We start from the raw sequence: 14,712 nt of genomic DNA, 5'->3' as shown, positions 1-14,712 counted from the left end.
AGATTTTATTTATTTGACAGACAGAGATCACGAGTAGGCAGAGAGGCAGGCAGAGAGAGAGAGGAGGAAGCAGGCTCCCCGCTGAGCAGAAAGCCCGATGCGGGGCTACATCCCAAGACCCTGGGATCATGACCTGAGCTGAAGGCAGAGGCTTTAACCCACTGAGCCACCCAGGTGCCCCGTTAAACATACTCTTAATCCACATCCCAACAACTATACTCCTAGGTATTTACTGAACAGGTATTTTAATTTTAGTCCAAAACATGCTTATGTATATTCATAGCAGCTCTATTAAAACTGCCAAAACCCAGAAATAACTCATTTGTTTCCTGACAAGTGATAAAGAAACTATTCATACAGTGGAACACTAGTTAATAATAAAAAATAAATTCCTGATTCATCATACAGCAAAAGAAATTTTCAAAAAATATTCTCAAAAACATTATGTTAATTGGAGTCTCTAACCACAGAATAGTACATGCAGTGTCAGCTCTTTCATATGAACTCACAACAAGCAAAACTAATTTCTGGTGATACAAATTTAGAAAGTGATTAACCATTGTGGGCCAAACACAGGAGAATTCTTTGGAATGAAATGTACTATGTCTTATTTGGAATGTTGATTACTTAGGTGTACGCACTAGTCAAAAATAGTTGAACTGTATCTGTACAGTTATCTCTCTTCATAATTTTACATCAATAAAAAACATCTGTAAAGACAACCACCACCCCTTTTGTTGTAAACACAACAAAATCCCCAGTTTTATATATGTAAAGTAGTGCTAATTATAGTAATGGATATATGAAAAATATGGTGAACATACAAACCCACTTTATGCCAATATCAAGTTCCTTGTTTAGAGGTTATGCTTTGATTTGATACAATTATGCAACTGTGGGGAAAAAGGATCAGGGAATTCTCTCTGCCACCTTCCCAACTTCCTGTAAGACTAAACTTATCAAAATTAAAAATGAAAGAAATATAATACAGGAGAACTGTTAAAAAATGTAAGAAGACTGCATGTGCATAGATTTATAATTTTAGATATATACAATCCTTACATTAAAAATTACTAAGATATAACTTAAGGACTTAGATTTTGACTGTAAATTTTAATGTTAAAATTTATATTTAAAAACTGTGGGAGATTTTTAATAGTTTTCATGTAAAACTGTGATCATCTGAAACAAATTAGATTGGTTTGGGAAGAACAACACAACTGTTACAGAATAGGAACTGTCATCCAAAAAAGGAATTTGTTGAAAAATCTCTAGCATCTTGAAAAACCATTTGGGATTGCCAGTCTAATGTAGAAAGGTGAGGGCTTACCTTAAAAACAAAAAAATATGCCATGTAGGAAACAGAAACAATGTTGAAAACAAGAGTCCAGAAAAAGAAACTACCAAATGTAATGGTTTCATATTTACATGTAATTCTTTACAGAATCTGCACATACATATTACATTTTAAATATCAGCCTTTCAATCTCTTATTATATAATATACATTTCAAAAACTGTTATAAATAATTATTACATATTATAAACTCTTACCTAGAAAACATTCTTCAAAATATCTTACGTATCAAAACAAATTCATATGTATCAAGCTTTACATATGAATTTGTAAAAAAAAAAAAAAGCTTTGGTTTTAATCATTTTTTAATATCTCTATCACATATTTAAATAAGCACAAGACAAACAAGCATGTTTATTACAAAAACAATCACCTGACTAGTTTGAAGTTCCCTTTGGTCCCTGGAATATCTGTAGGAAACTCATCAGGTGTACTACTGCCACAGGATCTATAACATTCTGGCCGAGGACAACTTGCATCATCAAGTTTATAAATCTGAAATTAATGAAAAGGTTGAAATTGCCATCTGCATATTTGACAAGTAACATAAAAATAGTTTCTACTTGCACATATTATGTACCTTGGCATTAGCATATCCAAGCTTAATTGTAATATTCCTCTCCAGTTCATTTTTGAACCTTACAGTGTGAACTCCAGAAATAGCTTTTACAACTGTAGATTTTCCATGAGCAACATGACCAATTGTACCTACAAAAAAACAAAAAAATTTAATCTATATGCATCCAATTATACCAAATATTTTAGTGTAGAGAAACCAAATGCATAACTCATTATAAATATGCCAATCTATAATCAATAATGAATTTTTCCTTCCACATACACTTTCTATACAAAACTTTCCTGAAACAAGACCAAAGTTAAGTTTCTAAATACCCATCTTGTATACAAACACACTCAATGTGTAAAATAAGCTGCAAAGTGTATTGTTGATCCGGAAAAAAAAAAACCTCCTTGAAATAAAAATCATTGAAAAATATACAAAGTTTTGTGTACTTAAAAACTTATCAGGGGGTGCCTGGGTGGCTCAGTGGGTTAAGTCACTGCCTTCGGCTCGAGTCGTGATCTCGGGGTCCTGAGATTGAGTCCCGAGTCGGGCTCTCTGCTCGGCGGGGGGCCTGCTTCCCTCTCTCTCTCTCTCTTTTTTTTTTTTTTTTAAAGATTTTATTTATTTATTTGACAGAGAGAAATCACAAGTAGGCAGAGAGGCAGGCAGAGAGAGAGGAGGAAGCAGGCTCCCTGCTGAGCAGAAAGCCCGATGTGGGGCTCGAACCCAGGACCTGGGATCATGACCTGAGCTGAAGGCAGCGGCTTAACCCACTGAGCCACCCAGGCGCCCCCCTCTCTCTCTCTTTGCCTGCCTCTGTCTACTGTGGCCTCTCTCTGTCAAATAAATAAATAAAATATTAAAAAAAAAAAACTTATCAGTATTTTTAGTGAGGTAAGTATGCGTAAAAATCAGATACAAGGGTGCCTGGGTGGCTCAGTGGGTTAAGCCGCTGCCTTCGGCTCGGGTCATGATCTCAGCGTCCTGGGATCAAGTCCCACATCGGGCTCTCTGCTCAGCGGGGAGCCTGCTTCCCTCTCTCTCTGCCTGCCTCTCTACTTGTGACCTCTCTCTGTCCAATAAATAAATAAAAATATTTTTTTAAAAAATGAGATACAAAAAGAGAACCCATAAAAATCAGAAAACAGTGTTTGTTTAATTACGGTAATTAAACATACTTTAGAAGTAGTATAATGTTTTCCAAGTTCTTCATAACTATGAGTTTTAACAGGTTTTACTATTTGTAGAAACCCTAAAATATCCAAATTTTAGAGTCAACCAAGTAACTTGTGTTGTAAATTAGGAAGCTGCCAATTAAGAAAAATATTTACTTAATAATAACATATAAAGACTTTTGAAGACCTGTTTTAACAATAATCTTGTGTTCATTAGCATTTTAGGGCTTCCTTAACCTCTGGTTTATGCACAACCTTATCCGTAGAACATACTGTTTTTTCACAAATCTATGTCTTTTTAAAAATATATATATCCAGTAATTTTTAAAAAAAGGTTTTGTTTTATTTATCTGAGACAAAGAGAGGTGAGACCACAGAGGGGGAGGGAGAAGCAGACTCCCCTGAGCAGGGAGCTCCATGGTACTGGGTCCCAGGGCTCTGAGATCATGACCTGAGCTGAAGGCAGAGGTTTAACCCACTGGACCACTTAAGCATCCCCATCTATCTCTTTTTGTAACACTTGCTTCTTAACCCAGACATGAAGAGAATTCATTGTGGGTTTTGTTTTTTTTTTTTAAGATTTTATTTATTTGACAGAAACAGAGAGTGAGAGAGGGAACACAAGCGAGGGAAGTGGTAGAGGAGGATCTTGCTCCCTGCTGAGCAGGGAGCCCTACGTGGGGGCTCCATCTCAGGACCCCGGGATCATGACCTGAGCCGAAGGGAGAGGCTTAAGGATTGAGCCATGAAGGTGAGCTGAAGTCACTGTGTTCTGAAGGAACTCTAGCAGGTTTGTTCGTGGCTGAATTTCATTTTGTATATTTATGGGAAAATATCATTCCCTGTGTGCGTATATATATGAACATACATATAAACTTACATACAGTATGTAATTTACATATATGAATGTTTATATAGATATATGAATCCTTCTATAATTCAGTTATTTGTACAAGAGATTAAAAAGCATTATTGGATAATAGCCAAGTCAAGACTTCAAAGTTTAATATGGTATGCAATCAGTTTGCTTACCTATGTTAATTGTGGCTTGTCTGCTGATAACTTCCTGTGAGAGTGGGGTCAATTTGGTAACATCCTGCAATGAAACATTTTATTAAATCTACCCGGTGTAATACAAACCAGGAGTTTGATTTTGGTTTTTATTTGTATAGCTCGCCACCATCAATTCAACTCCCTACTGGTTACAAAACAAAACAAAAACAAAAGAAAAAACAAAACAAATACCTTTACTATAAAAGGTGTCTTTATTCCGGAAACAGAATGATCAGGCTAATAAATGCTAAAAGCGTTTGTGCTTAAAAGAAAAATTGCAACCTTCACTCCAGATATGAAAAGCAAAGGCTCCAAATTTTAGCAGTCCTCAGAAACGGTCCCTGCCCAGCCCTTTAAAGGTGCAAACTTAATCTGTTTAATATATGCTTTTCTCAGACCTTCAGAGATAAAAATCTTAGAGACATCTGAACAGCATACTTTTGAGCATAATCCTTATGGGTCTTGAATTCCCAACGATCTCAACAGCTCGCTGGTCTCGAAGACAAGGGGACGTGCAGACGGAAGCGCAAGCGCGGCGTACTGCGTTCGGCTGTAGCGTTTTCCTCCTAACCAACTGTCCTGACAGTTCAACACTGTCCCGTCTAAATGACTGCTGGGAAGGCGGGCTATCCCGACTCCTGAGCTCTCTCCGCATGTCTCAGAACGAAACCTTACCAATGTGGAGAGATCCTGGCGAGAAAGATGCGGCTGCCCCAGAGTTACTCCAGCCTCACCACCCGCCATCGTGCTCTGAGGGGAAGGAAGTCATCCCGACCGTTTTCGAGCCGAACGCAGGTCCCCTCCTGTCGTAGAAGCGGAGACCGGAAGACCGACCAGGGCCCACGCCTGACATAGAAGGATGGCGGGTGAAGCAAGGGCCTCTCTGTTTGGACTTCTTTCTGCCTACATTTACATAGTACTTGCTGGTATATTTACTATAAAAATAAAAGCAAACTTTGGGAATCTGTCCGTCACAGAGATGAAGGATATTTGTTCAGGCAACTTCGAAGGCAACCCTACAAAGTCGAACGTTTCTCGTCAGTCCCGCGAGGTGAGTGACGCAATTGACGGAACCGCTGGTCATTTCCATTTCCTACGGCGGAGTTCTGAACGTAGTACTCTTCTTTGGGATATGATCCTGAACAGTGAAGTTTCTTTCCTAAATCCGTAATTTTATAACATGGGTTCCAGGCCTGCCTTCCTGCATCTGGGTGGTTGGCTGGGAGAGTGCCGTGCAGACTTACTAACGCCCAAAAAACTATTCATACTTATGGCGGGAGGGCGATGTCTAAAGAGGTTTCAGTGAAGTCCTCAGGGACCCAGGGATGGCAAAACCGAAGTCCTTAGTCTGTTTTCAGATTTCTAGATAAATTTTCATCACCTCCTATCACTGCATTCAGTGTATTTATCTTAAGTATCAGAGAGCCCGAATGTTTGTAAAAAGCAGATTCAAGAAAGTCACTTTTTTAATATCAATATCAATAACTCTATATTTAATTTTAAAAAATTTAGCTCTACTTCATTTATCTCATTTTTAAAACGTGAAAATATTTGGAAAGTAGCTTTCCCTGGGTGGCCAAGTTGTGATTGATGTTTGTATTACAGCAATTTTGCACCCTTCTGACAAAAAAATACATGGAGAAGGCCAAAATTGAATTACCTAAGACTCTTCATATGCTCCTTTCACAGAGTTCCAAAGATTATTAAGTGGTCACTCTTTTTTAAGAAAATTTTTTTTAAAATATTTTATTTAGTTATCTGACAGACAGAAATCACAAGTAGGCAGAGAGGCAGGCAGAGAGAGAGAGGAAGGGAAGCAGGCACCCTGCTGAGCAGAGAGCCCGATGCGGGGCTCGATCCCAGGACCCTGAGATCATGACCTGAGCCGAAGGCAGAGGCTTAACCCACTGAGCCACCCAGGCGCCCCTCTTTTTTAAGAATTTAATTGAAAAACTGTGGCAGAACCAAAGTGGGTCCTGGTTCTTGTTGACTTATGGACAGACTACATCAAGTGAACTTGTTAAGAGTCACCTTTGCCTCCCTGAATAAGGGTAAGGAGATGCCTTTTATTAGGCCTTTAGAGAAATATTCAGAGTGAATTAATATAATTGTTCTTGAAAATTGAAAAATATTACTAGAATTTCTGAAAGAAAGTTTTATTTGAGCCCAACTTAGGATAGCTGCCCATAAAACTCCATCTTCATAAAGAAGAAAATGTTCTTGAGAAGGAACATTTTGTGCAGGATTACATATATCTTTTACTTAAAAGTTTTACACAAAGGAAATTCCAGATAGTTTCAGACCTTATCTCAAGTTGGTAGTATATGTATCACTATGACATTAGTCTTAAGGGAACCAGGTTGGTTTCCTTTTTCATATTTTTGTGTTCAGAATGGTCCTTTTTGCTTATTTCCTTTAATGATACAACTGTACAGTGGTGCTCAGATTTTGAGGTTTTGCTGAGCCATTCTAACTTTGGTAAATGTTACAGTATAGCTTCCCTTGCATTCCAGGGTTTATGAGTTAAAGTTTGGAAATTTCCTTTATTTATCATTTACTCCTTTTGATCAATAATATTTTCTCAAAAAGCATTGGTAATCAATTATATGTCCATTGGTGCCAGGGTGATTGGCATGTCTGTTCTGTGTCCATCAAGTCCTTGTTTTATGTATTTTTTTTCTCTCTCTATATATATGTATTTTAAAAAAAATTTTACCTAAAGCTTATTCTTGAGGGATCTTACTGGAATGTAAATGGTGGGAAACTTAAAAATGATACATGTTTTCTATTAAATCTAACTGATAAGCAAAAATAGTACATGTGCTTGGTTTAGACTGTATAGTTTTACATTTGATATAACATAACAAAGATAGATGAACAGTACAATTACAGTAACTACAATTTGAAGGAACTAATGTAATGTTGGAATAGACTTTAAAAAATCTTTCATATTCCTCTAATAAAAGGGTAGGAACATTCGTGATTATTCATGAGGAAAAACGAAGCATGAATATTGAGTAAACATATACGGAACATATATTTCATATTTATCTTTGGGTGGAGACTTAACATCAATATGAGTCTAAATTCAGCCCCTGTCATCAGGAGGTTATCTTATGATAAGGAGAAGGCCATGGATATGCTCTAAGGGCTGCTAATAAGTTGGGTGAAATCTTGGACTCCTTATTTGTTGTATATAGGTCTTTGCTAATTCATAGCCTAGATCTGTATCCATTGATCTTGCACATCCATTGATCTTGCACCATAGAGAGCTGGTGGGTTTGTTAGTGGGGTCTGAAAAGACATAGTAGCTGATAGGGGAAAATGGTTCTTTGAAAACCGAGCTTAACTTCTGCTAGTTTCTGATGGGATGTGGAGCAAATGGAGCAAATAGTTAAAGAATTCTTGAGATGTTTTTGGAGCAAAAAATTGTTTTTATTAAAGCACAGGGATAGGACCCATGGGCAGAAAGAGCTGCACTGGGATTATGAGGAGCGACTTTAATTAGTGGGGAGTTAATAATGATAGTGTAAGTTCCCGAGGAATTTGGAAGCAAGGTTTCTAAGACCTTGAGGGGCTAGCTGCTGTTAAGATAAAGTTATACACTGTTGTTTGGTAAAATAGTAAAACATTAGTCATAAGATCTTCAGATAGATCAGTGGGTTGTATGTTTGAAGGAAGATCGTTAATGTGTATTGTGGGTAGGGGTTGTAGAGATAAAGGAAGTTTCTAAAAGGATTGTCTTTTGTTGAGGAAGACTTACAGGATCCTGCATACATGGCTATTATCAAGCCTTTGCCTCTAGCAAAGCATCAACTTTAAAGTCTTGTGAGCTCCTTGAGGAGGATGGTACTTTCTCTGTATCAAGTATTTGCCAATAGGCTACAGATTGTATGGAAATTTAATTTTAAAAAAATTTTAAAGATTTTATTTATTTATTTGACATGGAGAGACAGAGAGAGAGAGAAACATCACAATTAGGCAGAGAGGGGTAAGTAGGCTCCCCGCTGAGCAGAGAGCCCGGCAGGCTTCAATCCCAGGACCCTGAGATCATGACCTGAGCCAAAGGCAGAGGCTTAACACACTGAGCCACCCAGGTGCCCTGGAAATTTAATTTTATCTTCATTTCTTTTGCCTTTGTTCTCAACAGTTCCATCCTCATTAACCCTATAGACACAGTTCTGGTTCTCCCCTGAGTTATGATCATCTCTTAATCTTGAACTGGGATGATTGCTACTTTGGCTACTTCCTGTTGAAATGGGGTAAAGTTTTGGAGTTTGACTATTCTCTCTTGACCTCCATATCTTGTGAACCAGGCTTAGTGTAATTTAGTTAAACAGTATTCTCATTTTAGGAGGTGGCCCTGCAGGCAACCTTTCAAAGCTAGGCCTATGTTGTGTAAGCAATCAAGTAATTAATATGTATGGACACAGCAGAAACAACAGAAAAAGCATAAGTTAACGGTTGGACCAAGTTATAAACCCATTGTCTGAATCCCGAGTGCTGGCAGTGAGATTTCTAGATGTCAAGCTCCAAGCATCCTCAGATGGAGTGGGAGAAGGCAGCAGCAATCTGATGGGTTTTTCTGGTTTGTAGTTCAGATTTCTCTGGTAATCCCATAGAGCTAGAGCATGAAGGTTCTTTACTTATGAGCTGTTGTGGCAATTTCTCTGAAATTTACCTCCTGTTGTCCGGCTTCATTCTGCAGGGTTTCTGGAAAAAGGGCACTTTTAGTCCTTGATGATCCCATGTCAAGAAAATGGGAGCCAGATTGGAGCCTTAGTTTGGAGAGTGTCAGTCAGATACTTGAGGAAACCAGGATAATTCGGGATCCAGACCAATTTTACAGGCAAACAAGAAGCAAAGTTAATTCATCAGAATTAGAATCTAACGTCCGGAAAGGTGTGTTATTGAAACTTTTATTTTAAAGACGTTAACTTTATTCTCTCTTCAAAAATCTGGGGGTATTCCAGGCAGTCCTTACCCCTAAGATTTAGGCCTTTGGGGCTAGGGCTGAATGCAGCAGCTTGTGTGTTCATGCCCTGGTGTTTGTGGATATATGTGTGTGGCCAACACAGAGCCAACGATCTTAGGTGCCTGGTCTTATCATAGCAACGTGGCCATTCTAGCAATGTACTGGACAGCTGACCTTTTCCTGGGGAAGGATGGTGAGAGTATGTTGTAGGGTCCCCAGTGCAAGTACCCTTGCACTGGTTCCCATTGAGCATGAGATTGCTGGCATTGGGAGTTTCAAGAGAGCTTTCTTCTGCCTTTGAAGAGCACCAGGGCTCTAGCCAGGCATGCTAAGCATGTTAAGCCCTGTTGGGGTCTCTAGGCCTCAGGCCCTGGGGAGAGGGCTGGATAATTGTAGTTAGGGTGCCTGTTTTCTTTGAGTTTGGTCATCTTGATAGCCTCTTCATTGGGGGGTAACACTTTGGGATATACAGACTGTAGGCAGGAGAGGTGATGGAATTATGGTCCAAATACCTAATGGGTAGTGGCAACAGATGTCCAGTAGGTACTGCATGGAACTATAGGAGGTCACAGTGCTGTGAATGATGGTATCGTTGTCATATGGTGTCATGTAGCAATGTTGAGATGCTGGTGACAAGTGTGGCTGGGTGTGTGCCCACTTCTAGAGATACAGAATTAGGCGTACCTGGCTGTAATCCTCACAGCAGCAGGAAAACAGCAAGTGAGATAAGTCCCTTGTGCAACAGGATGTTCCAGCAGTCCTGGAATCCAACTGCACCAAATATGGCAGTGGCATGAGTGGTGATAGTAGTACAAAACTGGTTTGTGGGTACCCCCATGCTCTGTGTGTATTAGGGAGAGTGAAGATGGATTTCTTTCTGAAATTATCTCTCATTTCTGGTATATGTCGTTAGTTCATTAGCCTGAGCATCTGACTCTTGATTTTGGACTCAGGTTGTAATTGCACGGTGTGAGTTTCAGCACCTGTGTCAGGGTCTGTGCTCAGTGGAGATTATGTTTACGCTTTCTCCCTCTGCTTCTGCCCCTCCCCTGTCACTCTCCCTCAAATGAATGAATGAATGATTGAATAAATCTTTAAAAATAAAATCATCCTCATTTCTGTCAAAGACACCCAAGTTAACACTAATTTGTAAAACAACCCAAGTTTTATCAAAGTTGGCCTAATTATTTATATACATGCAACAAGAATAGTGATTGATCATACAAGCTTTCTAATACATGCTTTGCTGGAACTTTTAACAAGTAATCTTAGATTGCATTTTTAGATTTTATTTATTTATTTGTTTGTCAGGGAGGGAGTGTGCACAAGCAGGCAGAGTGGCAGGCAGAAGCAGAGAGAGAAGCAGGATGAGGGACTGGATCCCAGGATCCTGGGATCATGGCCATAAGATGAAGGCAGCGGCCTAACCGACTGAGCCACCCAGGCATCCCTTTGATTGTACTTTTAATAGATTTTCAGAAGGTCAGAAGCCAAGCTACATACTTGTCATCAGTGTTGCCAGCAATACCTGTAAATTTGGGTGAATTCCTTTCTTTGCCAGGTCCCCAATATATCCTGATGTTCCTGCATCTGCCAGGAAGTAACATTCTTTACTCTTTACTGGTAAGGCTGCTGGGAACTTTCTAAGGACAGTATCAGAACAACAGTTCCAAGGGGCTTTATGGCTCCAGGTTTCATAAAGTCAACTGTAGTCCCTCGAAGCTGTCTGTTCATATCTGAGTCTATGCATGTCTTTCTCAAAGACGGCATCCAGGCAAAGTCTTGTTAAGATAACTAGTGTTTCCAGTGGTGTCCTGTTATAAAGAGAACAGATTCTTATTGAACTCATGTAAATGACTGTGATTGCCTTGAAAGAGTACTCATTGAGAGTTTCTGAATTCTGAGAATTCAAATAAGGAGAAAACAGAAATATTTCCAATTGTTTACAGAGGAATATTTTATCAAGTTTATGCAAGTGTTAACATCTTAAGAGAAAAATATTTCTTTAATCTGAAGAGTAGGGCCACCTGGGTGGTTCAGTTGGCCTACTCTTGATTTCTGCTCAAGTCATGATCCCAGGATCTTAAGTTCTGGACCTGAATTCAGCAGAGATTCTGTTTCTCTCCCTTTTCTTTCTCTCTGTCTGTCCCTCATTTCATTCCCCCTCTCTGTCTCTCTCAAATAAATAAATAAGCCTTTTAAAAAATACTTTATGGGGAGAGGGAGAGTCCCTACTGACCTGGTAGCCTGACACGGGACTCAATCCCAGGATTCTGATATGACCTGAATTGAAGGCAGACTCAACCCACTGAGCCACCCAGGCAGCCCAATAAATGAATAAATCTTAAAAAAAAAAAAATCTGAAAGAGCAAACACAATCACCCATGTTCCAAACAAGAGTCATAAAAGGTAGAATCATTGTTTAGTCCATGTAATTAATTCTTGCTCTGTTTGAGTACAGTTTTTCCAGTAGTTCCAGAAATTCTTACCCAATTTAGTTTTATTATCTTTTAATTATCTTTAACACCTTAAAGATAATTGAAAATCTGTTGTGTATACAAAATGAACAAATCTTTTAAAATCTCTAAAGGTGGGGCTCCTGGGTGGCTTAGCAGGTTAAGGCCTCTGCCTTCGGCTCGGGTCATGATCCCAGGGTCCTGGGATGGAGCCCCACATCGGGCTCTCTGCTCCACGGGGAGTCTGCTTCCTCCTCTCTCTCTCTGCCTTCTTGTGATTTCTGTCTGTCAAATAAATAAATAAAATCTTTTAAAAAAATAAAATCTCTAAACGTAAGAATGAGAATTTTATTCAAGCCCCAGTTAGGTAAGCTGGCCAGGAAATAATGCACTTCAGAGGGAACAAAGCTCCAGAGAGTGAACAGGTTTTAGAGGATTATATACTTTTACATTTTGTGAAAGCTCAAAAAAAAAAAAATACATTAGGATATAGGCAGGGATCATCAGTTTTGTTATAAAGGAACGCAGGCAGTAGGAGTACTAACAGATACAATGAAAAGATGTTTTTTCTTTAAGCTACTCATTCACAAAGCAGGTGTACAAATGGATATGACAAGAGTCATAAATCAGGCTTTTGGTTTGAATAAAGTTTATGTATAGTCATGTTAACTTAGAAAGAAATTTAAAATGTTTCCCTTTATTTATCAGAATATAGAGAGGTGTTTTTTTTGTTTGTTTTCCCCTCTCAGGAGTAACCTATTGTGAGCTGTCTGTTATATCAGAATTCTTATGATTGTCAAATACATGACTATATTTAATAATTTTTAGAAACATATCTTTTCGTAGTACAAATTTCAGTAAGACATAAGACACATTTGCTAGCACACTCAAATTTATCTTTAGTTTCTCTGTAATGAGATAGACAAACCTATGTTTAGTAGTTAATTAAATATTTCACTATTTTATCTTGGAAAAGATTTAGATGTCCAATGAACTTAACCCAATGGAGATCTTCACTTAATAAAACTTCAGGGTTTTAGGTTACCAAAGATTTTGGAAGATATTTAAAAGTAACTTTTCATTTCTCTTTGCTCTTAACAATTACTCATCAAATGACAGAGACAAAATCAATCACTATTTTTTTTAATGATTTTATTTGACAGAGAGAGAGAAATCACAAGTAAGCAGAGAGGCAGGCGGGGGAGGTGGGGGAGGCAAGTGGGTGAGCAGGCTCCCTGCTGAGCAGAGAGCCCGGTATGGGGCTCGATCCCAGGGCCCTGACACCATGACCTGAGCCAAAGGCAGAGGCTTAACCCACTGAACCACCCAGGCGCCCCAATCACTATTTTAAAGTGATCTATTTTCACAAATTGCAACAGAGGTAGAACTTATTTGACCTATGCTAAACCTTGGTAGAATGCTTTTTTAAAAAATTTTTTATTGTTATGTAGTCACCATGCAATACATCATTAATTTTTTTTTTTAGATTTTATTTATTTATTTGACAGAGCGAGATCACAAGTAGGCAGAGAGGCAGGCAGAGAGAGAGAGAGAGAGGAGGAAGCAGGCTCCCTGCCAAGCAGAGAGCCCGATGTGGGACTCGATCCCAGGACCCTGAGATCATGACCTGAGCCGAAGGCAGAGGCTTAACCCACTGAGCCACCCAGGCGCCCCACATCATTAATTTTTGATGTAGTGTTCCAAGATTCATTGTTTGTGTATAGCACTCAGTGCTCCATGCAATCTGTGCCCTCCTTAGTACCCATCAGTAGGCTCACCCTACCCCAACCCCTCCCATCTGAAACCTTCAGTTTGTTTCTGAGTCCACAGTCTCTGGTGGTTCATCTCTCATTCCCAATTTCCCCCAGTTCACTTTTTCTTCCCTTTTCTTGCTGTCCTCCATGTTATTCCGTATGCTCCACAAGTAAGTGAAACCATATGATAATTGACTTTCTCTGCTTGACTTATTTTACTCAACATAATCTCTGCCAGTTCCATCAATGTTGATAACAAAAGCTGGGTATTCATCCTTTCTGATGACTGAATAATATTCCTTTGTATATCCACTTTATCAGTTCATCTGTTGAAGGGCGTCTTGGCTCTTTCAACAGTTTTAGGATTACTTTTATATTTAGTACTGGTAACACTAAAGACAAGTCTAAGTAAACCAACAACCTTGACTTTTAATTTATCAAAGATTATCTCAGTTCACATGAACATGAAAAACATTTGGGCTAGTTCTTATCTTTCTGAGTTTTAGAATGCCCACTTTTTATAAGTGCTTGCCTTTAAACCAAATAAATAGAGCTCCTTTACAAATTAATTTTAGCAATCTCATCCAGAGGATGCAAACAAAATCTACCTTTCCTTTTTTTTTTTTTTATTTATTTGTCAGAGAGAGAGGGAGAGAGAGCGAGCACAGGTGGACAGAATGGCAGGCAGAGGCAGAGGGAGAAGCAGGCTCCCCGCCAAGCAAGGAGCCTGATGTGGGACTCGATCCCAGGACGCTGGGATCATGATCTGAGCCGAAGGCAGCTGCTTAACCAACTGAGCCACCCAGGCGTCCCTACCTTTCCTTTTACTAATATTTGTAAGTGGACATTAAAGACCTACTTTCCAAATATCTCCCTTTTATTGAAACAAATCTAATCACAAGATAGCATTATAATTTATGGATCCATTAGTTAGTTATTTTCCATTTTAAACTAGAATATGTGCACTTTTACCCAAAGATACCAAAAGTTGCAGAGTATCTCTTTGGGCATTGATTCCTCCTCAAAAGTTGGCGTCATTGACTGAACCAAATGGCTTCCTGGTTTCTGGTTGGTTAGTCTTATCGCACACTCTCTATAATTGTGCCTGGAAGGAACTAATTCACATGTTTCAAAAAAAGGCCATTTGGGCTACCTGAGATTCAGCTTATCCTTAGTTAAATTTTCCATTTAAGTAAGTTCTTACAAGTTGAGGCTCATATGTGTTGTGCATAGAGCCTGCCAGAGTCCCTGAGGGCGGTGGTTAGTTTTCCATGAGTTGTCTGTATTTTAAAGCACACTTCTCCATTCCTTTAGTTTCATTTTGGGAATAAGCTTTGAGCAAAATCTAAGGGTGTAATGAATTCAGAGGGTGCTGTTT

The 14,712-nt window shown here is 38.9% G+C and overlaps 1 protein-coding gene across 2 annotated transcripts in view; it reads right to left on the bottom strand.

Annotated features, from left to right (window-relative positions):
- LOC125092613 (eukaryotic translation initiation factor 2 subunit 3, X-linked-like) overlaps positions 1 to 4,934 on the bottom strand; it is a 41,244-nt gene extending 36,310 nt beyond the window's left edge. For both annotated transcript variants that reach the window (XM_047717019.1, XM_047717020.1), the window contains exons 1-4: positions 4,825 to 4,934; positions 4,129 to 4,192; positions 1,937 to 2,064; positions 1,730 to 1,851 (exon numbers count right to left, since the gene is read on the bottom strand). In XM_047717019.1, coding sequence (XP_047572975.1) covers positions 1,730 to 1,851; positions 1,937 to 2,064; positions 4,129 to 4,192; positions 4,825 to 4,893 — 383 coding nt within the window. In that variant the 5' untranslated portion in view covers positions 4,894 to 4,934. The remainder of the gene's footprint in view (positions 1 to 1,729; positions 1,852 to 1,936; positions 2,065 to 4,128; positions 4,193 to 4,824) is intronic.
- Between the last annotated feature and the right edge of the window lie 9,778 nt (positions 4,935 to 14,712).

Source organism: Lutra lutra, chromosome Y (genome assembly GCF_902655055.1).
Source record: "Lutra lutra chromosome Y, mLutLut1.2, whole genome shotgun sequence".
NCBI classification, from domain to species: domain Eukaryota; kingdom Metazoa; phylum Chordata; class Mammalia; order Carnivora; family Mustelidae; genus Lutra; species Lutra lutra.
Note: the sequence above shows the minus strand (reverse complement) of the source record. Positions and strands in the feature narration are given on the sequence as shown.